Below are 24696 nucleotides of genomic sequence, written 5' to 3'. Positions count from 1 at the left end.
GCACGTTTTACTTCGGAACTGTGGCAGGCAATGCACAAGTCTTTTGGCTCACGTTTAGATATGAGCACAGCGTATCACCCACAGACGGACGGGCAGTCCGAGCGAACTATTCAGACATTAGAAGACATGCTTCGCGCTTGTGTAATCGACTTTGGCAACAGCTGGGAAAGGCATCTGCCACTCGTGGAATTCTCGTATAATAACAGCTACCACACCAGCATTAAAGCTGCTCCGTTTGAGGCATTGTACGGACGTAAATGCCGGTCACCCCTCTGTTGGGCAGAAGTGGGGGATAGTCAGATCACTGGTCCAGAACATGTGGTAGACACTACTGAGCGGATTGCTCAAATACGACAACGCATGGCGGCGGCTCGTGACCGTCAGAAGGCCTACGCCGATAAGGGCAGGAAACCACTTGAGCTCCAGGTTGGGGAGCGGGTATTACTCAAAGTCTCACCCTGGAAGGGTGTGGTTCGTTTTGGTAAACGCGGCAAACTCAACCCACGGTACGTTGGACCTTTTGAAATTCTTGAGAAAATAGGCAAGGTGGCCTACAGACTGAAATTACCAGCAGAACTCGGTGCAGTTCACAACGTTTTCCATGTGTCGAATCTGAAGAAGTGTCTGTCAGATGAGACGCACGTAGTTCCTCTGAAGGAACTTACGATCGACGAACAGTTGAAATTCGTCGAAGAACCTGTCGAGATCACGGACCGGGATGTTAAGGTCCTCAAGAGCACTAGAATACCTCTTGTACGAGTTCGTTGGAACTCACGTCGCGGCCCAGAGTTTACCTGGGAGCGCGAAGATCGGATGAAACAAAAGTATCCCCAACTGTTTGAGAACAGTACAAACGCTACTGAGGCTGAAGCTACGGAATTTCGGGACGAAATTCCAGATCAACGGGGGGTGGATGTGACACCCCAGGAAAACCGGGAAAACCTTGCAACCTAACTAGCTTCCTCAGTGAGTGCCATCAAATTTCGGGACGAAATTTCTTTCAACTTGGGGATGATGTGACAACTCGAAATCTAGAACCTTTCGTTGTAACTTGCTTGTACGTTATGTGACTAGTTAAAATGATAACGTGAACCTTTTTATGTGATAAGTGCTTTGTTATGTGTGCATTTGTATATATATGTGTACGTGTTTTATGTGAACCGAGAACCCAACCCGAGAACAAAGAACCCGACTCGAGACCATGAGGTCTCGAGTGGACTTGGGCCGAGAACCTAGTGGCCGGTTGGGCCTTTGGGCCGTGAACCCCCACTCGAAACCCACTAAGGGTGCACACTTGGAACTTGACTATATATACACCACCTTAGTTAGTTTTTACCATTTGTTGAACATTAGAACACACACACACCCTCCTACTTCTCTCTCTAAACCTAAGAACACAAACACTTCATCATTCTTGGATCTTTGGACTTGGATCGGCTCACACACACACACCCGGTTGGAAGCTTTACACACACCCTCGAAACCCATTAACCGGTTAGTGTTTTTAAAGATTATGGTTGAATGCTTAGTGTTAGTATGTTCATGTTATGTTTGTATGATGAGATTATGTGATAATATGGTAGTTAACTTAGTTATGCATGATGTTTTGAAAAGAAATCGGTTCATGAATGTTCTTGTTATGTGTGGAACTATGCATAAATGCTTAATGTAAAAATGGGTTCATTGTATGTTAAAAGGTGAATGATGATATTGGTTGCACTTGGATTTGGATCCGAAAAGTTGGGTGTTTATACTAAACAAATCGGCTAATGAACATGTTTGTCATATAGGATGCATGATAGTAAATTGTATTTTGATTGTTGTTCATAGTGTTGGTTGAATAAGTGATTAATATGTTATGAACTTGATGAACACATGTTTGAATATGTGAAGAACACTTTGAATGATAGTTGAAGATTGAAAACCCTTGTGATTTTGATCCATCTTTGACCAATAACCTGATTAGGAAAACTGTTAGTGGAATGCTATTGGTTATTTCCGGATTTGGGCCTGATTATATTGTACCACTAATCTGACTACATCTGCATCAACACGTGAACTTGAAAACGACTGCTACCGACTCGCAATCACGCAGTTGCGACTCGCAACCACAGCGTGATGACTCGAGACCACGCGGTTGCGACTCGCAACCATAGCAGGACAAGCCGAAACCACAGGTTACGAGTCCCGTTGCGACTCGAGACCTTAGCATGATGAACCGAGACTACGGTTGCGACACCGGTTGCGACTCGCAACCATCCATGATCAACACACAGCATGACTCGAGACCATGCTTGCGAGTCCGGTTGCGACTCGAGACCACACTTTGGGCCTTAGTTAGTGGGCCGGACTTATGAACTTCTGTGCTACTGTTGATGAGTTATTTGGGCCTGTTATCACGAGCCCAACTGTTTGGACTTTGAACATGTGATTAACTGTTACCTATGAACTGCTACTGATTAAACGTGTCTGCCATACGTGTTGAACATTTGTGCACTACTTGGTTCGAATCTGATTATACGTGATAACCGTGATAGGACGTTATTGACTACTTGCGACTTGATTGACTTTCTGTGATTAACTGCCGAGCAAACCGAGGTGAGTTCACACCCTCTACAAAGCATGGGATTCCCTGGGTTGGGAACTGGGTTAAGGAACGTGGGTTCCTCGTCCTCCTTGGGCAGGACGTCAGTGGTTCAGGAATGTGATTCCTCGTCCGGATGGACGGATAAACGTACTAGACTAAAACTCTATCACGAAGTCCCTCCTTTTTGTATCGACTAATCGCCGGGCCAATGGCGAGCGGGTCATTAGTTAGATAGCGCTATTTAGGTCTGACAAGCCTCACACCGTGCCGCAGAGGACGGGCGTGAACTAATGGATCTGGGGCACGTCAATGATGATAGACATTGATGTTTTCAGGGCACATAAACATGACTACAGTCAGCAATCGATACGGTAACGAGTCTAGTATACACATGGGGTAGCCCCCACGGCTGGAGAGCCAGATGATGTACATGGGGTAGCCCCCACGGCCGAAATGCCTGATAACTACATGGGGTAGCCCCCACGGCCGGAGTGCCGGAGTAACTGGGAACGAACTGGTCACGTTTTTAAAACTATGGGGTAACCCCCACGGCAGGATGCCAGATAAAGTAAACTGTTTTCGAAACAACTAAAACGAACGCCCACCCGTGAACTCACTCAACTAGTTGTTGACTCGTTACTACATGCTTTGCAGGACCATAGGTACTCAGTGGGAGCTTGCATGGAGGAGGATCGTTGTGGGACAGGGATTGCTACAAGACTATGTTAAACTTGAAACTTTTGGAACTTATGTTACAACTTTAAACTTATGCTTCCGCTTACAACTTAAACTTATTTGTTTTGGAACACCAATCGTATTGGTTAAACTTTTATAATTACTTATATGCTTGTTCAGTATGATTGGTGGCTGGATCCTGGTCAGTCACGCCTCCAAGCGGTAGTACTCCGCAGGTGGGATTTTGGGGGTGTGACATAGATGCTTGAAAAAGGGTTGTGTCATTTATATAGCACAAGTGACTATTTATGAGCAGAAGCCCAAGGTTGAAGATATTCCAGTCATTTCTGAATACCCTGAAGTTTTCCCTGAAGAACTACCTGGTTTACCACCATAGAGGTAAGTAGAATTCAGAATTGACATCATCCCCGGAGCAGCACCTGTTCCGAGAGCGCCTTATAGGTTGGCACCAACAGAGATGAAGGAATTGAGGACACAACTAGATGATTTTCTAGCCAAAGGTTTTATTAGACCTAGTTCGTCTCCATGGGGAGCGCCAATCCTGTTTGTCAAGAAGAAGGATGGATCGATGCGCCTATGCATCGATTATCGTGAGCTTAATAAGGTCACTATCAAGAATAGGTATCCTTTGCCCAGGATCGACGATCCGTTCGATCAATTGCAAGGGGCAAGCTACTTTTCGAAGATCAATTTGAGGTCAGGCTATCATCAATTGAAGGTTAAAGATGAAGATGTACACAAGACTACATTTAGGACTCGTTTTGGTCAATACGAGTTCCTAGTGATGCCTTTTGGGCTCACTAATGCACCTGCCGCATTCATGGATCTCATGAATCGCGTCTGCAAGCCTTACTTGGATAAATTTGTCATTGTCTTCATCGACGACATTCTCATTTACTCCAAGAGCCAAGCTGACCATGAGAAGCATCTTCGTTGCATTCTTAAACTGCTTCATCAAGAGAAGCTCTATGCCAAGTTTTCGAAGTGTGAATTCTGGCTTCGTGAAGTCCAATTTCTTGGACATGTTATTAGTGAGCGTGGTATCCAAGTCGATCCCGCTAAGGTTGAAGTTGTTATGAACTGGCAAGAACCGAAGACGCCTATGGAAATTCGCAGCTTTTTAGGACTGGCAGGATACTACAGGCGATTTATTGAAAACTTCTTAAGAATTGCAGCACCCCTGACTTTACTCACTCGCAAGAATAACAAATTTGACTGGGGCCTACGCAGCAAGAATCTTTCGATATTCTGAAGCATAAGTTGAGCAACGCTCCAGTATTGACGTTGCCAGATGGAATTGAAGAGTTTGTGGTATATTGTGATGCATCACACACCGGTATGGGATGTGTGCTTATGCAGAAAGGCAAGGTCATTGCCTATGCTTCACGTTAGTTAAAGGTGTATGAGAAGAACTACACCACCCATGACTTGGATCTGGGTGCCGTTGTATTTGCACTAAAACTGTGGAGGCATTATTTGTATGGAACCAAGTGCGTGATCTATTCTGATCACAAGAGCCTTCAACATTTGTTCAATCAGAAGGACTTGAATATGAGGCAGCGACGTTGGATGGAAACTTTGAATGATTATGATTGTGAGATAAGATACCATCCTGGCAAGGCGAATGTAGTCGCCGATGCCTTAAGTAGAAAGGAAAGGGTAAAGCCTATAAGAATCAATGGCAAGAGCATTGAATTAAAGAATTGTTTGAATCAAAGACTATTAGCTGTGCAGAAGGAAGCTGTACTAGAAGCTAACTATCCTGATGAAAAGCTAGGTGTAACTGAGGAGCAGTTATCGTATGGCAAGGACGGAATTCTGAGGTTAAATGGACGAATATGGGTTCCAGTTTATGGAGGACTTCGGGATGTTATCCTCCAGGAAGCCCACAGTTCTAAATATTCCGTTCATCCTGGAGCTGATAAGATGTACTAGGATCTGAAGGAAAACTATTGGTGGATAGGCTTGAAGAAGTCTATAGCTACCTGTGTAGCCAAATGTTTGATGTGCGCTCAAGTCAAGGCTGAACATCAAAAGCCGTCAGGTTTGCTACAACAGCCTGAACTTCCCAACTGGAAGTGGGAAATGGTGACAATGGATTTTATCACCAAGTTGCCAAAGACAAAGAAAGGAAATGATACTATATGGGTCATAGTGGATAGACTGACTAAGTCAGCACATTTCCTACCCATCAAGGAGACTCATAGCTCCGACATATTAGCCCAGTTGTATGTGGATAAGATTGTATCTCTTCATGGCGTACCAGTGTCTATTATCTCTGATAGGGATACTAGATACACATCACATTTTTGGAAAAGTTTCCAACAGTCTTTGGGCACGCGCTTTAATTTTAGTACGGCTTACCATCCTCAGACGGACGGACAGAGTGAGCGTACCATCTAAACTTTGGAAGACATGCTTCTTGCATGTGTGATTGACATAGGTAGTAGTTGGGATAACCACCTGCCATTGATCAAGTTCTTCTATAACAATAGCTACCATACGAGCATTCAGGCTGCGCCTTTTGAGGCATTATATGGTAGGAAATGCAGAATGCCTATTTGTTGGGCAGAAGTAGGAGAAGCTCAATTATCAGGACCAGAGATAGTCCTTGAAACGACGGACAAGATTGTCCAAATTCGTGACCGCCTGAAAGCTGCCAGGGATAGGCAGAAAAGTTATGCTGATAGAAGGCGAGAACCTCTAAAGTTTGAGGTTGGTGATAAAGTTTTGCTTAAAGTATCACCCTGGAAGGGAGTGATGAGATTTGGTAAGAAAGGTAAGTTAAGCCCAAGGTATATAGGACCATTCGAGATCATCGAATGTGTCGGGACAGTGGCTTATAAGTTAAACTCGCCTGAAGAGCTCAGTGGTATTCACAATGTATTCCACATCTGTAATCTGAAGAAATGTCTGGCTGATGAATCGCTAGTCATACCACATACGGATGTGCACATAGATGAGAGCTTGAAATTTGTGGAAAAACCTTTGTTGGTTGAGGATCGACAGGTAAAGAAGCTTCGAAGGAAGCATGTGCCTATTGTAAAGGTAAAATGGGATGCCCGCAGAGGTCCCGAATATACGTGGGAGGTAGAGTCTACCATGAAAGAAAAGTACCCTCAATTGTTCCAGTAAATCTCGAGGTCGAGATTTCTTTTAAGGGGGTGAGGATGTAACACCTCGTAAAATCATACCCAATAAAATAAAGACACGTGTCATGTAAGATAAACGTGTCAGGAACCTGGATCAAGTTAAAAGATGTATGGTAGGATTTAAAAGTGTCGACATGTTAATAAACACCTCTGAGCGTTATAAATCCCAAGACCTTAATCATTATGATAAACATATGATATATTTAGAACCGGTCATTCCCATAATAGATAAATTCAGTTTATAAAGAATTTAGGTATTTAAATAATGTTACAACAAAGTTTATAATTAAAATTCTTGTTCAAAAGAATTAAACTTTATTCAAGTGCATGACAAGACTCTCCACAAGAATCCAAGGATGTGTAAGTGCATGGCTAGGCATGCATGCCCTTTCAGAACTGATCATGTGGTCCCATACTATTGCAAAAGACCCAAGATTCGAACTATCAAAGTTGCATGGTCAAAGCTTGAAAGTTTGCAAGTTTTTGTTTTCAGGACATCGGATACGGACCGTGTAGCCTTAGGCTTACGGTTCGCAAGCGCTGCAACTGGGCGATATAATTCAAGGTCAGTTACGGACCGCAAAGCCAAGGGCTTACGGTCCGTAAGAGGTGCTACGGTCCACAAGGCTTTTTGCTTATGGTCCGTAAGACAGTCGCTGGCAGCAGAAAATGGACAGATGCCTATTCAGCCTGTTGCACCGCCATAAGAGAGTGGTTTTCGAAATCAGGGTCTTGGCAACTGGTTTAGGCATTATAGGGACACATGGGACCATCATAAAACATCAGTAGACTTGATTGGCATCATCTCATGCAATCTAAGTTTGTATATATAGAGCTTTGTTGAAACACTTGGGACTTGCTCACTTCATTCTCATTCAAGACACTTCTCTGGAGCTCTCTGGTCAGCAACAAGCTTCCTTAGGATCCATAAATATACTTAGGACTCTTGTAAGTGTCCTTAACCCTTCTTTAATTCAGTTAAGCTTAGTTGATTAGCTTAAAGTCAAACCGTCGTAATTAAGGTTTGACTTCCTAATTAATAAAGATTTGTCCAGTCAAATCTCGAATTAAAAATACTTATGGGTTGGTAATTATGTGGGTAATAAACCTTAAAAGGGTACTCTCTGATTCCCACTCTAAACAGGTCAAATGTCGGGTCAAAGTTAATCTTAAAAAGTCAACAGAAAAGCTTATTTTCAAATTAACACATAATTAGCAATGTAGAAACCATGCAACCTGTTTTATCATTAATATAACATGGTAATTAATGTAAGAACATGTCTAAACATGTTCAACCCTACAATTTTCAGTTTAGGCTCGGTACGGAACCGAAAGTCGCATAATTTGACTTATGCTTTGACTTTCAGTTCTGACCCGTTTGAACATAGTTTAGAAATTCCTTAGAGCCTTATTAGGACCAAGTTTCATGTTAGTATAACCCTCTGTGATTATACAACTTGGTTCATTAGTTATCCGATTCATATGCATGTTTTCGTTAAATGCTTAAATGTTGACTATTATGCCCTTTTTACCTTACAACGTGATTTTTGAAAAAGTAAAAGAATAGAAACCTTCATTACTGATTTATAGACTTGTCTCTAAAATTTGACATCAGTTTGAGGTCCAGATTAGGAGTTATGCTCATTAGCGTAAATGAAAAGCTTTTTATGAATTAAACGGCGTAGTTGGCGTATAGCCTATCTAAACCTAATTTTTGATATCAAACTTTTACCCACTGATGTAATATAATATTTTGGGATTCTTGAAGACTTTTATTTATTTTTAGACTGAGCATAACATAGAGTTCTAAGCTTGATTCGGTTATTGTCTGTTTTGCCCTTTCGGCCTATAAAATGAGTTTTACAAATCCTTTTAATACCAAACCTTTTTCTACTGATCTAATATGATAAATAAAATGTTTTGAGCCTTCTGGAATAATAAAAATATCAGCTTTCCTTTAAAAACCCGGAAATCGCTCAAAATCGCCTTTTTAAGCGTTTTTAACGCATAGTATGTATTAAAACTATTTTAAACATATAAGGTTTGATGCTTACTGATATTTTCAGTAAAATTTTATATTTTAACACTAAGCAAAAGTTTTAAACTCAGATTTCCAATTTTGACCTTTTAAGCCTACGTGAAATTACCAAAATGCCCCTAAGGTGCAAAGTTTGGTTATAAATGATAAATTTCACATATAGGTAATACCCTACTGTTATAACTTATTAAATTAAGTATGTTTACTGATTATATCAGACCTGTAACTCAGATTAAAATTTAAACTCTTTTATAACCTTTAAAATGACCAAAATGCCCCTTCAGGGCATAGTTTGAGTTTAAATTCGTTTTGGGCATAATAGAAGATATCTTACTGATATCACAACATATTTAAGGCATATTAACTTAGGAAACCTGTATATGACTCTTATGGTTACCCGTTACGCATTTTTCGCGTTCGGTTCGGTTTATATGACTAATTTGCATAAATTGACCGAAACGGGTCAAACCTTATCATTTTTGTCTCAAAATCCAGAATGTGTTTAGTTTACCCATATTATACAAGTCTTCAAACTTGTCGGGTCTAAATCACATTCTATTCCGGCTTTCGCTTCTTCATGCGTTTTAAATCGTATCTTCCTTTAAAACTAACCGTTCTAAGTTTAAGCTTAATTAAAGACCCGTTAGAAATTTAATAGGTTATTATAAACCTTCGTTCCAGAATAGGAGACCCGGTAAAAGCTACGTGCACTTGCTATTTGTGATTATTACTTGCAAAGGTAAATACTTTTAACTTATTTTCCTATACGGGCTTGGGGTACGGTATATAAAATACCGCTTGGTCGGGCATTGAATTTTTAATCATATGAAGGTTAATTTATTGAAATGACCCGTTTAAATTGTTTTGTTGCTTAAAGCCTTTGGGGGGTTAATGACCATGTCCCGGATATCCTTGGCATCATTCATAGAAATGGCCACGACCTTAGCACGCGGGTGTAGGCGTACACCCGCCAGTGCATTTATAAATAAAGAGATATAACCGCCGGCTTCGAGTATAACTCGCCGCAAGACTATATCATGTGGTGTGTCAATTAATCTTTAACCCGATGTTCAACCCGGGCTACTGAACGTACAAGAAACATATAATTCTTTTACAAGTTTATATATAAATAATTATCCCAAGTTATAAAAAGTTTTGTGCCATGTGCATTCAAATCAATTTTCTTAAACGTTTTCAAAATGAGTCAGTTAAATTGTATTTACCAGTGTAAACTGACGTATTTTCCCAAAAAGGCTAAGTGCAGGTACTAATCGGAATAGGCTGGTCTCTCCTAGCATCACATAGAAGTCTCGCAAGCTTAGATGCCTTAAAGTCTCTGGAATAAAGTCTCTTTTTATCTTTTGATCCGCCTGTGGATCTTTTTCAACTATTTTGTGATACTTGATATTACAATTTATTCAGTTGAAATACAATCTATCTTTTGTTTCCGCTGTGCATTTGAAATTGTGTTGTTTGACTATGATGATATCAACTACGTCATGATACTCCCCACCGGTAATACGTGGAAATATCGGGGTGTCACACCTATCCTGTCCCAAATGCGATGCCATCCATTCACCATTCTTCCTAACCAAATCAAACACCCCATCCGGCCCAACAATCCTCACCAGCCTCCTCATCAGTCACTGATGACCCTTCCGCCCAAACATCTTCATCACCCTCTACATCACCTTTGTCCCATAATTCCCCGTCTTCACCCACAGCCCAACCATCCTCGCCCATTCCTACACCTCCACCTCCACCACCACCGCCTCCTCACACACGTCCACCAAATCTCCGCCCAAACCCAAAGAAACCTGACCGATACACTCCCTCAGCTCATCATACATATACTCCTGCTACCGAACTCGTCTCTTTCGATGTTGCCAACAAAGATCCCCACTGGCAGAAAGCTATGGCTGATGAATACTCGTCTCTGGTTAGAAATGGCACATGGTCTTTAGTACCGCGTAGTCCTAATACTAATATTGTGGATTGCAAATTGGTGTATAAAATGAAACAGGATCAAACAGGGACTGTCACGCGTTACAAGGCGCGTTTGGTTGCTAAGGGTTTTCGTCAGCAACCAGGTATAGATTATCATGATACGTTTATCCCATTTGTCAAGGCCACTACAATTCGTACTGTTTTGTCCATTGCTGTTACAAGAGGAAGGTCTTTACAACAGTTGGATGTACAAAATGCATTTTTACATGGGGATCTCAAAGAGACTGTTTATTTACAATAACTGCCCGGATTTGTTGACCCACAGAAACCTGATCACGTATGTCTGCTTCACAAGTCCCTTTATGGACTTAAACAGACACCCCGGGCGTGGTTTCATTGGCTCTCTACAGCTCTATGGGATATTGTTTTTCGAGGATCCAAAACTGATCAATCTGTGTTTATATACTCCTCGGGCAACACTTTATTATACATGTTGGTTTATGTGGATGACATTATTCTCATAGGCAATAATTCAGCTGCTATTGACAATGTGGTTCGTCGCTTAAGCACCTCATTTGCTCTTCAAGATCTGGGGAATCTGTCTTATCTTCTTGGCATTGAGATTGTACATCGCAACAAAGACATTCTATTGTCTCAGAAAAAATATATTTTGGACTTGCTTCGTCGGGCAGGACTCTCTAATGCTAAGCCAATCCCGTCTCCCATGACCCCATCTGCTAATCTTACACTTGGTGACAGTTCCCCTTATGACAAGTCGGTTCAATATCGACAAATGGTTGGGGCACTGCAGTATGTTACATTGTCGCGACCGGATCTTGCATTTGCAGTCAACAAAGTCTGCCAATTTATGTATTCTCCTACGGTAAATCATTGGTCAGCAGTTAAACGAATATTACGCTATCTTCAGGGCACAATTGATCTTGGTCTTTTACTACGCCATGATTCTGCTTCCTCTCTTCATGCCTTCTCCGATGCTGATTGGGCTATTTACCCGGATGACCGTCGCTCCACGGGGGTATATGCCATCTATTTGGGTAAAAATCTTATCTCTTGGGCTGCACGTAAACAGAAGACCGTCTCTCGGTCATCTACAGAATCAGAGTACAAAGCTATAGCAGACACTGTTGCTGAGTTAACTTGGATTGAGGCGCTTTTACACGAATTATGTTTTCCTATTACAACTACTCCTACATTGTGGTGTGATAACTTGGGAGCTACTTATTTATCTGCAAATCCGGTCTTCCATGCTAGAACAAAACACGTTGAGATTGACTTTCACTTTGTTCGAGAAAAGGTGGCCCAACGGAAACTAGGAGTTCGATTTATCTCTACACAGGATCAGATTGCTGATATCTTTACCAAGGCTTTACCTTCACAACGGTTTTTACTTTTAAGGTCCAAGCTACAGGTCGAACCTCGGCCTTAGCTTGCGGGGGGGGTATTAGACAAATATATGATTAGTTTATAGTAGAGGGTTGTTTATGTAAATATGTAATCTATTTATACCTCTTGTAATCTCATTCATAATATACAAGATACAATTTCTACAATCACGTTCTCTTATCAAGTTTAATTGAATTTGACGATAATACCCTTGAAAGCCCGGAAACGTGTTTAAATTAGGAACTTTATTGGATTTTAATCTTGGCCATTGATAGTGTAATTGGACATACCAGGTTGCTTTCTATCCTTCCTATTGATACAAAATTCCTATTATATCCTGGCCTTATTTTTTCAAATCGCCCATTTTGGTAAATTTTTTCTCCACCAACACTCTTTTACAAAAAAAAAAAAAAAAAAAAACTCGGATAAATATAGAGAATTAAAAATAAGAGTAAACTGCCATTTTGGTCTCTATGGTTTGGTTACTTTTGCCACTTTAGTCCAAATTTGAAACCTTTTACATCTAGGTCCCTGTGGTTTCACTTTTATTGCCATTTTGGTCCAAAAATGAAATAAGGTAATATTTCTCAAAATTAAATCCTGGTATTTTGTCCTTTTCTCGGGGGCAAAATGATCATTTGTTTTTTATTTTATTTAAAGCTTTATTAAAACAATAATAATTGGTGGGTCCCACCACACCCCCACCTCTTCTTCTACCTCTTTTCTCTCTTTCTCTCTCCTGCCAGAACAACCACCATCCATCACTACCTCCACCACCATCAATCTCCACAACTGCCACCACAGCAGGCAGTCCACGATTCGACGAAGGAACGCCTGAAAGTGAGCCAATTGAATGATAGTAAACTTAATTTTGACTTATTGAAGGTTGAAGCTCTCTAACAGTTCATATGTTCATACATACAACACCAGACCCACAACCAAGCAATTCTGATTTCAATTCCACCTCACCACATGGAAGTTTGAACATTGCTCACTTCAATTATCTCATTATTTATTTATTATTTTTTATTTATTTTCAATTCCATAACCAACCTACCTTTTTACATTGCTCTGTCCATATCAACCTCACCATTTGTTCCTATATGCTTCCTTTCACTTTTCCTCATCTGCTCACAAGTTTACAGGGTAGAAACTCCCAAAATACACAACCTTTTCTCTGGGTTTGTTACTGTGGTTTTGTTTGCATTGCATTAACAAAGTTTCCATCTTTATTGGAGGAAGTTGATTCGATCTGAATAATATTAATGGGTTTGTGGTAAAGTTTTGAAATTGAGTGGGAGAGAAATTGGGTTAGGGGTTGAAAGTTGAAGTCCTGTATTGCCAGCCAAGTGTTTGTGTTTTTGTCTTAGAGAAAAAAAGTTGATTTTTTTTCAACTTTTTTGGTTTGCATTGATTGATTTGAGCTCCAGGTTTTTTGGGATGTTGGAAGGGTGTTATTTGTTATGAAAAGGGTAATCACAAATCCACCAATAAACAACCAACAATTATTCATGAATCTGTAGTTCGAAACATGATCCTAAACATTACAGTTGACCACTCACCGTACAACAAAAACATTCTGAAAAACCTTATTGTCTGAAACAAATCTTGCAATTTCTTGATGTTCATCATGTGTTGCGTCGAGTTCAAGGTGGATCAAGTACAAGCTGGCTGGATGGTAGAGTGCGTGAATGGTTCTTTTGGTTGAATCAAGAGGTAGATCTTCAACTAAAGAAGATGAGGTGGCAGTGGATGGTTGTGGTGTTTATAGGGAGAGAGAAATAGTTCACTGGTTTGGTCTGTAGATCAAAAGGGGAAAAGAAGAAAAGGATAGAGGGGTAGGGGTGGGGGTGGGTAGTTGGGAAGGTGGGCAAAATGACTAAAATGCCCTTTAGAAAAGGACAAAAAAACAAGGGTTTTTTTTTTATAAATCTGAGCTGACTTTGCTTTTGGACCAAAATGGCAACAAAAATGAAAGCACAGGGACACAGATGCAAAAGGTTTCAAATTATTACATTATAAAGAATCAACTTTTTTGTGCATTAGAACTTGTACCCCAAGCTTGGGGAGTTTTCCAAAAAAAATAACTTGATTTTTCACATTATTCCATATATAAATTTGCAACTTTTTTGTGCATTATCACTTGTACATTGTGCTTTGCATGTTTTTTTTAAAAAAAAAAGTTATTTTTTTATTTTTAACCTAAAGGTTTTTACTTTTTACAATTTTAACCCTACATAATTTGTTTTTTAACTTTAACCCAAAACTTTTCATTATTTGCAATTTAACTTCACAACTTTTGTCACTTATACTTTTCATCTTTCGCAAATTTTCGTTTTATGCATAGTTCCAAATTTTTCGAGTTAATACGACGCAACATGTATGTGTGGTTCAACGTTTTTACCTCTATTTTTCCATGTTTGACAGGTTCGTCGCAACACGCATATCCTAGGTCGAGTCCAGTGTTGGTGGTCGATGACGGTTGTGTGACATTAGTATTATTTGACACCGTTTTACGCCCCGCCGCAACGCGGGGTGTGCTTTGGGTGTTTTCAAAGAAAAAATGGTTATTCATATGGTTGTCGTAACGTTGGCTTTGGGGGTTTTCCAAAAAAAATGATTTTTTTTTTAATTTTCACCCAAAAGTATTTCATAAATTACTTTTAACTCAAAACTATTTGTTTTTTTTTTACTTTTAACCCAAAACTTTTTATCGTTTGCAATCTATCCTCATAACTTTTTTTAATTTCAACTTTGGTCCTTTATAGTTTTCATTGTCCGCAAATTTTTCGCTTTATGCTTGGTTCTAAATTTTAATTTTAACCCAAAACTTTTCATTATTTGCAATTTAACTTCACAACTTTTGTCACTTATACTTTTCATCTTTCGCAAATTTTCGTTTTATGCATAGTTCCAAATTTTTCGAATTAATACGACGCAACATGTATGTGTGGTTCAACGTTTTTACCTCTATTTTTCCATGTTTGACAGGTTCGTCGCAACACGCATATCCTAGGTCGAGTCCAGTGTTGGTGGTCGATGACGGTTGTGTGACATTAGTATTATTTGACACCGTTTTACGCCCCGCCGCAACGCGGGGTGTGCTTTGGGTGTTTTCAAAGAAAAAATGGTTATTCATATGGTTGTCGTAACGTTGGCTTTGGGGGTTTTCCAAAAAAAATGAATTTTTTTTTAATTTTCACCCAAAAGTATTTCATAAATTACTTTTAACTCAAAACTATTTGTTTTTTTTTACTTTTAACCCAAAACTTTTTATCTTTTGCAATCTATCCTCATAACTTTTTTTAATTTCAACTTTGGTCCTTTATAGTTTTCATTTTCCGCAAATTTTTCGCTTTATGCTTGGTTCTAAATTTTGTGACTTAACACATCGCAACGTGCGTCTTTGGTTTAACGTTTTTACGTTTCGTTCTAAATTTTGCGAGTTAACACGACGCAACGTGCGTGTGTGGTTGAACGTTTTTACATCGTTTATTTTTTTCCCGTTTGACAGGTTTAACATAACGTGTAGGTCCTAGATTGACTTAGTTATAACTAAAGAATTCCTGCCGCATTGCGGCGGGTCGCAATCCTAGTTTGGATTAAAGTGACAAAAGTGATCAAACCTCAGGGACCAAATGGCAGTTTACTCTAAAAATAAGTTATTCTACGTAAGCCCAACAACTGGCCCAACCATGACACAACCCAAGCTTCATATAATACAGACCGGCCCAAATTTCATAGAACTGTACGGTGTCTCTTCGCTTCCGCAACTTACCACTACATCGCCCAAGTTCCCACACAAACCCTAGAAATTCAAATTGTCAGAAATCAAAATGTCAGACAACATACCACTCGAAATCCAAGCAGAAATCATAAAAAGAATTCCTGTGAAATCGTTGCTTCAGTTCCGATCTGTCTCTAAAGCATGGAAGTCTCTCATTGACAGCTCTGATTTTATCAACCGTTATAGCAGTCAACAGCAACATCTACTTGTAAGGTATAATCACCGACAAATTTTTCCTTTTTCAGAGCGAAAATATGTTTCAATTGTTGACGACGAAACTTTCCCCCATCAGAGAGTTTCCCTCACTCATCCCGCATTTGTTAACATGCTCCGGTCTCATAGAATCATCGGCAACTCTCATGGCTTGTTGTGTTTGTACGGTTGTTACGGTCTTGAAACGACAATGGCTGTTGTTTGGAATGTTTCGATTAGAAAAGCGATTGCTGTCGTTGTGCCGAATGTGGCAAATGGGGTGTATACAACCTTTGTAGGTTTCGGGGTGTGTCCAGCAACCAATGACCCTAAGATTGTCAAGATTACGGATATTATTCATTGGGAGGATGTGGAAAGTATACCCGATAGTATCCCATGGCAAGTTGAGGTGTTTACGTTAAGCACCGGGGCATGGAGAAGTCCATATAACAATCTTCCTCGTACGTCAATTCAATTTGGTAGTTCGCAAGTAGTTGTTGAAGGGTTTTGTTATTGGCTTGCGACTGATAGGAGTATTGTAGATGCTGGATTTGAGGGTTATAATCGGATTATCTCATTTCATCTGACAAGTGAAGAATTTAGAGAAGTAAACCTACCTGATCGTTTAGTATACGACGGGTGTTTTGATAATTTGAACATCGCTAATCTAAGGGAGTCTCTTGTTGTGCTTGAACAAGATGCGCGTGAGAATGTTTGTTATGTTTGGTCGATGAAGGACGGGGTGTCAGTGTCGTTTACAAAGCTATACACTATTTACTCACCAAATGCAACATTGCTAAGAGTATTGGAGTTTAGGAAGAATGGTGAACCTTTAATTGAAATTGAAGATATTGATGATGACCGGATTGATATCCCGTCTTTGCTTGCTGTTTATAAGCCCAAATCAAAACACATCAGTAATATTGGGATTAATGGAGCAGGTTCATTTTATGTGTATTCTTACATGGAAACACTACTGCTGCTAGATCAACAAGAGTTTACGATTTTTGACAAAGGTAAAAGCTACATTGCAAGGCGAAGAGCTGAGATTAGAAGCCTTTTGAAGCACATAAGCATGGTACAAAATATAAACCAATAGCTTGGAATGACTTCTGGTATTGAATCGTTTTAATATCTTTGCTCATTCTATTATCCAGTTAAAAGCGACGCGCACATGATATGAAATTGAGCTTCACAAAATTACGTCTTGAGTTATGAACATAAAATATGAAAGAACAAAGCTCGTATTGTTGTAATGTTATTGTGATTATTATGTTGTGCGTTAAGTTTCTTTTTATTGTATTTTGTTTAATTTTGTGATGATAATATTATGGATTATGATGAGATTCTTTGTGGTTGCGTTATGGGTGGTCAGCTTGATTTACACATTCCATTTGGTGTGTTGTGTATCGGGTAAAGATGAGCAGGGGTTATCGACTAATAGATTCCCTTGATAGAGATAGCAAACAACATGTTTTTCTTTGTGTTGTCTTTTGTATTGAAACGAGTTAACGCTAATCCGCGTGTTGTGGCGAGATGTAGATTAAGAATCTGATTCTTAAAGTTTAATTTTGTTGACGAACGACCCAATGAAAAAAAAAAAGATCAATGACATATAACACTCCTCAATATGGCTAGCCCAATACCTAACACATAATATACCCAACTAAACAAAACCTACTCTTCAAAAACGTGAGCTATATATATATATATATATATATATATATATATATATATATATATATATATATAGGGTAAGGTTCATGCGAGAATCACCTTTATTGCGAGAACCGCGAGAACCAATGTGAACACAAGCTAAAATAGCTAAAAAAACCTAAAAAAACCCTAAAAAAAACCTAACCCCCACCCCCCCCCCCCCCCCCCCACAAAAAAAAAAAACCTAACTCCCCCCCAAGCTAAATGCTAAAAACTAAAAACCTAAAAAAACCTAACCCCCCCACCCACCCCCCCCCCACCCCCCAAACTAAAATGCTAAAAACTAAACCCTCAAAAAAAACCTAAAAAATCTAAAAAAATAAAAAAAAAATATAAATTTTTTTTTTTATTTTTTTACTATTTTTTATATTCAAATCGCTACTTTTAGTAGCAAAAAAAAAAAATATTAAAAAAAAAAATTTTTTTTTTGGATACTAAAAGTAGCGATTTTTATATAAAAAATAGTAAAAAAATAAAAAAAAAATTTTTTGGATGTTTTTTAGATTTTTTAGGTATTACTGTTTGTGTTCACACTGGTTCTCGCGGTTCTCGCAATAAAGGGTGGTTCCTAACGGATCTTTGTAAGGTTCATGCGAGAACCACCTTATTGCGAGAACCGCGAGAACCAATGTGAACACAACCTAAAATAGCTAAAAAAACCTAACCCCCACCCCCCAAAAACCTAAACCCCCCCCCCCCCCCCCAAGCTAAATGCTAAAGACTAAAACCTTCAAAAAACCTAAAAAAAACCTAACCCCCCCCCCCCCCCCCAAACAAAAAAAAAAAACCTAAACCCCCCTCCCCCACCCCCCACCCCCAAGCTAAAATGGTAAAAACTAAACCCTCAAAAAACCTAAAAAATCTTAAAAAATAAAAAAAAAAAATCTAAAATTTTTTTTATTTTTTTACTATTTTTTATGTTTAAATCGCTAACTTTAGTAGCCAAAAAAAATTTTTTTTTTTAAAAACAAATTTAAAAAAAAATTTTTTTTTTTTGGATACTAAAACTAGCGATTTTTATATAAAAAATAGTAAAAAAATAAAAAAAAAAAAATTTTTTGGTGTTTTTTATATTTTTTTAGGTATTACTGTTTGTGTTCACACTGGTTCTCGCGGTTTTCGCAATAAAGGGTGATTCCTAACGGATTTTTATCAATATATATATATATATATATATATATATATATATATATATATATATATATATATATATATATATATATATATATATATATTAACAGCCATTTCATTCAACATAGCACCCAGCCCAGCTAGCAAGAATCTAGCAGGGAGGGGATAAAACAACTACATGACTCAAAAACAATTATTTAATACTCGAATCAATCTAGACCACTCCAGAATTTTCACCTTCGAACGATAATTAACCCATAAGAAGTTGAGGAACTTTAAATCGCCCATGATTTTTTGAACCTTGACCAGCTCGTTTGAGAAAGTGCAGCGATTACGCACCTTCTAAATGCAATAACATGCTACCAGAATGATGACTTGATTGAATAAGCCTTCTCTTAGAAGCATGACCCGGGACATGTTTATGAGCCTCCATGAGATCTTGGAAGGAGAACTCGAAAAGAGGGGGATAAAACGTGAGCTATATAGACTGCCAATTATTCTTATTGACTTTCAAAGTATGTTTGACCAGCCCCATATTTTTTTTTTACTATTTGACTATCTTCCATGACCCTCATACGACCTTTGCTACACACTTGTAATCAAAGTCTAAACAACAACCATTGAAAACATTTTTTTTCCCAATAGGAGGCTTTGACATGTATTGAATCCGTTTTGACATATTTTTAGAAAAAAAAAAAAAACATATTAATTATTAAGGACTAATGTTAAGCATAAAAATGGTAAACAGATCTGGGATAATATGACATCACCCAAAATATTAATCACAAATCGGTGTTGTTAATACCGTACCAACAAAGAACCATAAGCATAATACTTAAGCTTCAATTGTATTCTTCAAACTCTTAATACCTGTTACTATCAGAATAGTATAGGGACGATTTTGTAATAATAAGAAGTTGTAATAAGGTCTCAGGGGTTTAATTGTAATGTTGTGATAGTAGGGGGTTATACTTTAAATGGTTGGTTAGGATTAGTTGGTTGTTAGGGTTGTTAGTTAACGGTAGTTGATTGTGTACTTAAGGAGATTAGTTGAATGAGATGGTTACGCTTGGTTTGATCGAATATTCCTCTCTGTTATTCTTGTTCAATCGTATCAAGTGGTTTTAAAATATTCCTTTCCATTTTGAAAATTTTGCTTGACGAGTCCATATTGTTTAAAACTCGCTCTAATCTGAGTCCTACTGTTAACAATCTGTTAGTTGTACCATTAGGTCAAGGGGTATTTTGGTATTCTCACAATATTTAGAAAAATAACCAATCCTGTATTCTAAATTCATCATTTTTGAAGATCTAGGCTATGTTTATATCAATTTCATCATATGTTCATATTGACGTGATGTCGTGGGTCACGCAAATTTAATCCCTAAACAACTGTAGTTAGCGGTAGTAGGGTATCGAACTCAGGGAGTATGTGGAAAATGTGTTGATTGTATAGCTTTGTATTTAAACTAAAATTAAACTAAATTGCAGAAAATTAAAATTCAAGATTGTGGATTGTTGTTTTAGAAAACTAAATTACGGACTAGTGCAAATCAAAGTTGGTTGTAAACAATTAGGAGAGAACAATGATCACCCTAGGTTTCAGTTTCTTTTAAACAGTTGTGTGCAATTTCACTAGAAAGAGTTACATAGACATAACTCGTGTATATGTGATTGAAGTGATAAAAGGGAACAAAGTACTCGGATTAAATAACGCGAGGTTGTTTCCCGATGACCTATTAACCAATAACCAACCCTAACCCTTCCCGTGATATCTCAGTTGCCAACGGCACCAAGAACGTACGATCGAGACTAGAAATTGTAATACGGATTAACACACTACAAACAATCAAACATACACCATGACATTCAAGCAACGCAAGATATCATTCTAGAAATGCAGAAATTAAACACACAAAAGTCTTAGAAACATTCACCTAGGATGATCACCGAAGAGTTTAGCCGGACATGGCTCGGTGAATCATCATCAACATCAATCTAATGTTCATGCAAATTAAAAACACAAACCGAATGTTTGGAAATGTTCACAAAGCAAGCTAGTGCTCCAAAATCGCCCCCAAAGTGTCTAAGAACTGTCAATGATGAGAATATACCAAAAGACACTCCAAAAAAAACGATTTTATGATGACAGTTACGTTTTTGGAATCGCAGCTCCACCGTAAATTACGGCTCCGCCGTAATTTACGGTGATATTCAATGTGTTACGGTACTTCTTTCCTGAGTTACGGTGGAATTTAGATGGAATTCAAGTCCACCGTAATTTACGGTAAAACCGTAAATTACGGTATCAACTTTTTGTCGGCTGCCTTCTTGATGTTGCCGCTCCACATGTGCCGCCCAAGATAGTCTGTTGCCACCAATTGAAATAATGATGATGTTGATCTGACAAGAGATCACGTGATGTTTGTCACCTACAATTGCCCTCACATGCGCCGCCCACTTTTGAGATGATGATTGTTGTTGTAGTTTGTTAGCGGCCCAATCAAACAACCCACATGTGCCGCCCACTCCATCCAATCATATGCTATTATCATTAGAATTCAGCCCATGTCCACTCACCTCCAAGCGGCCCAATCCAAAGGATCCATGTGTTGTTTGGCGGCCCAATCACACCACCCCACATGTGCCGCCCATCTTGCCCACTCACATAAATCCACAAGTCTCATGTGCCTCTAATTAATATTCACGTCCTTGTATCCAAACTTGTGATTTACGTGATGTTGGCTCCTTTATTATAATGATACCTCAAATTTTGCGCATCCAGTTTGCATGAGATGATGTTGTCGTTGACTATTTTCAAAGAAAACCAAACCCTCCTCATGTCACTTCATCTAATGATAGATGATGATATTTATTGATGATGTCAGACTTCTCAAAACCAAGTCCCCTCATGTGATGTCCTTTTAATTATTTGAACCACAAACTCATGATGCCATTTAATTTCCAACCGTAGCCTACGCGTTTCAATTTAACCGAATTAAGCGATTTACCTGCAAAACACACAAACACTCGTAGTTACTAAATTCAAGCAAATAACCAAGTAAAGCATGGAATTTTAATCTTTTTAAACCATTTAAGGGTTGTCCTACGGACCACCCGTCACATCCCCACACTTACTCGTTGCTTGTCCCAAGCAACCCATTCGAAAATTATTTCAACACCACAAGCGATCAAACATGCAAACCAAGTTAAATGTGTCGTCCTTTTACTAACTTTCAATCATACCACAAGACACACCCCTCACAAAAATCTCTCGATAACAAGAATTATTAGCATAATGCTAAACCACTCAATGCGTGTGTGTGTGTGTGCGACAATAAGCTTGTATACAAATCAAGTTTCCTCCTAACAAATATCTAACATGCTTTAGAATCAAAAGGGACTTGCGGGTTGTAACGGGGCTAGGTGTCAAGGTAGGAAAATGGTGAAATACATATGAAAGAGCTAATTGATTTGACCCGGTTTTTATTTTCACTACTAAGCAAAACAAACATCAACTATATACACAATTTCAACAACTTTTAAACTCCCAACGCAACTACATTCTTCTTTTTGTATTTTTCTCATATTTTTCTCTTTTTTTTTTCTTTCCTTTTTTTTCATTTTTTTTCATTTTTTTTTCATAACACATCAAACTCAACAATATATACAAGAACATCAATACTACATACTAAATCTCCTAAACCGGGTCATCTCAATAGGTAAAATTTTGTAGGAAGTAGGTTTGGGTCACAACCGAATGGTATAAGGCTCAAACATGGCTTTCTAAAGACCAAACCCCCACCCCTCACAATACCAAGCTCATATATGTAACGTATGAGGTCCAACCCACCAATCCCGCACTCTCACACATCTAGACGAGGCTTCCTAAAAGTCCCCCTATCATTTTCAAAAGCATGCTAATTCTAGGATTTAACAAGTATTCACACACAAGTTCTATTAACACACAACACACACCGCCACTCAAACAATGAAATATCAATAACAATCATGTGTGGCTCAAATCCTCACCAAGAAAAGACTAGGAATGGGTGTCGGTGTGTCAAATGGTATAATATCAAGTTTTCAAATTTTAACAATTTTCGCTCGGATTTACAATTTTTTTTAAACTCTTAAAAATTTCCCCCATCCCCACACTTGGGATACATTGACCCCAATGTATGGTTTTGAGAGGTTTTGATCACTAAAAACCTTTTCAACATCAACAAAAGCTTAAACTCTCAAACCCCAAATTTCTTTTTGGATTTTTTTTTTTCAATCAAACAAAAGCAACTAACAAACTAACAATATTTCAAAGCTAAAGAACAAGACAAGTCTAAGGAAAAAGTACATTGACCTGGTAAAGTTTGGCACAACAGATATTGTAAAATGATCCAATTTCCTTTCACCACCTTTACACAAGTATCCGCACATCTTCCCCACACTTGAGTGTTGCCACGGCCCTGAAACAAAGAAAACTAAAGAAATAACAATATCAGTGAAAAACCTCGGGTTGCCTCCCGAGCAGCGCTAAGTTTCGCGTCTTCAGCCAGACCGTGCCACCCCCATTTATGGTGGCTCAAAGAATCGGTTCCTATCACCTCCCCCACTGTAGCTTGTCTTTGGGCAAAATGCATCTGTCTCATTTTGACTCGGTGGGTAATCAAATATGCTCCTGCTTGAACCCATAGGTGTTTCTTCACAGTCCGGTGGATGTTTTTTTCTCATTCGTGGTAACACCTTTTCACTAAACCCGCTATCCTTCGCCACAACAAAATCATAACTAATCATCTTAGTCTGAACATCAAATGACAACTTACGGTTCCTTTCGGTCATGGTAATAATTCCTTCTCTACAATCAATTTGAGCATTTGCCGTATAGAGAAACGGTCGACCTAAAATCACCCTTTGTTGTGATGCCATGTTGGTAGAAGCATAGTCCAAAACTAGAAAATCCACCGGGTATTCAAATTCTCCCAACTGAATCTTAACATTCCTTACCATTCCCCGTGGACGCCTCCAACTTCCATCCGCCAAGCTCACCATGGTGTCTATACCTTCAAGTGGACCAAAGTCGTACATATCGTATAAATCACTTGGTAGCACACTCATGCTTGCCCCGTAGTCCAACAATGCGTGAGGGATTTTTAATTTTCCCACACGGATAGGCACGATTGGCGCTTCACACTCTTTATCATTCTCAACTTCGGCATCTTTTTCCAAACCTGCATTCACTTGACAAGAAGATGTTAGACATTTTTCATTAAATTTAGTATTTGGAACGGTGCTTACCACATTGATGTTAATGCTTTTTATGTTCTTGGGATTTGGCACCGTATCACTCGGTAGCTGGCCTTTTGCTTTCTTTAACATCGCCACGTCACTTGCAAGTTGACCCATTTGAGTAGTCAACGATTGGATGCTTTTGTCACGAACCTCGTCCTTTTGCATCCGAGCCTCATCACGTTGGTTCATTCGTTGCATTTCACTTTGCATCGCCTTCAACATCTCCATCATCTCATTCCCACCCGAAAAGCTTTGACCCGTTTGATATTGCCTTTGAAATCCTTGGTTTCCTTGGAAATTCGGGTTAGCTTGATTTGAAGGATTCCCATAGCGAAAATTCGGATGGTTCCTCAATCCGGGGTGGTAAGTGTTAGAATTCATATTGTTGTAATTTCTACCACCCACTCCTTGACCTTGACCTTGAATCGCATGCACCTCTTCATATTGCCCTTCCACCATTCCTTGGCAATTTGCAGCCGCATGACCTATCTCATTACACAAAGCACAAACATCATAAATTTGGTTAGTGGTTTGAACATTACCATCATCTATGGCGTGCACTTGAGGTCGGTTAGTGGTCGGTCGGGCTCTTCTTGAGGCTTGAGCTTTCCTCTTTGATGTAGTTGCCATGCTTTCCAAGAACTCCCAATCTTCATTCTCATAGTTTGTTCCAAAAGTCCCACCGGTGATAGACATCAAATCACGTGCGTCTTCGGCACTCAACCCCTCATGAAAGGCATTCATCAACTCCCATAATTCA

General features: G+C 38.9%; 1 protein-coding gene across 1 annotated transcript; it reads left to right on the top strand.

Moving 5' to 3' along the window:
* The first annotated feature begins 15589 nt into the window (after window positions 1–15589).
* LOC110877240 (putative F-box protein At1g32420) lies at window positions 15590–17152 on the top strand. The gene has a single exon (XM_022125398.2). It carries the CDS (start codon window positions 15661–15663, stop codon window positions 16900–16902), a length of 1242 nt encoding a protein of 413 aa, XP_021981090.1. The 5' UTR covers window positions 15590–15660; the 3' UTR covers window positions 16903–17152.
* Window positions 17153–24696: the final 7544 nt, after the last annotated feature.

Source organism: Helianthus annuus, chromosome 9 (genome assembly GCF_002127325.2).
Source record: "Helianthus annuus cultivar XRQ/B chromosome 9, HanXRQr2.0-SUNRISE, whole genome shotgun sequence".
Lineage (NCBI taxonomy): Eukaryota > Viridiplantae > Streptophyta > Magnoliopsida > Asterales > Asteraceae > Helianthus > Helianthus annuus.
Note: the sequence above shows the minus strand (reverse complement) of the source record. Positions and strands in the feature narration are given on the sequence as shown.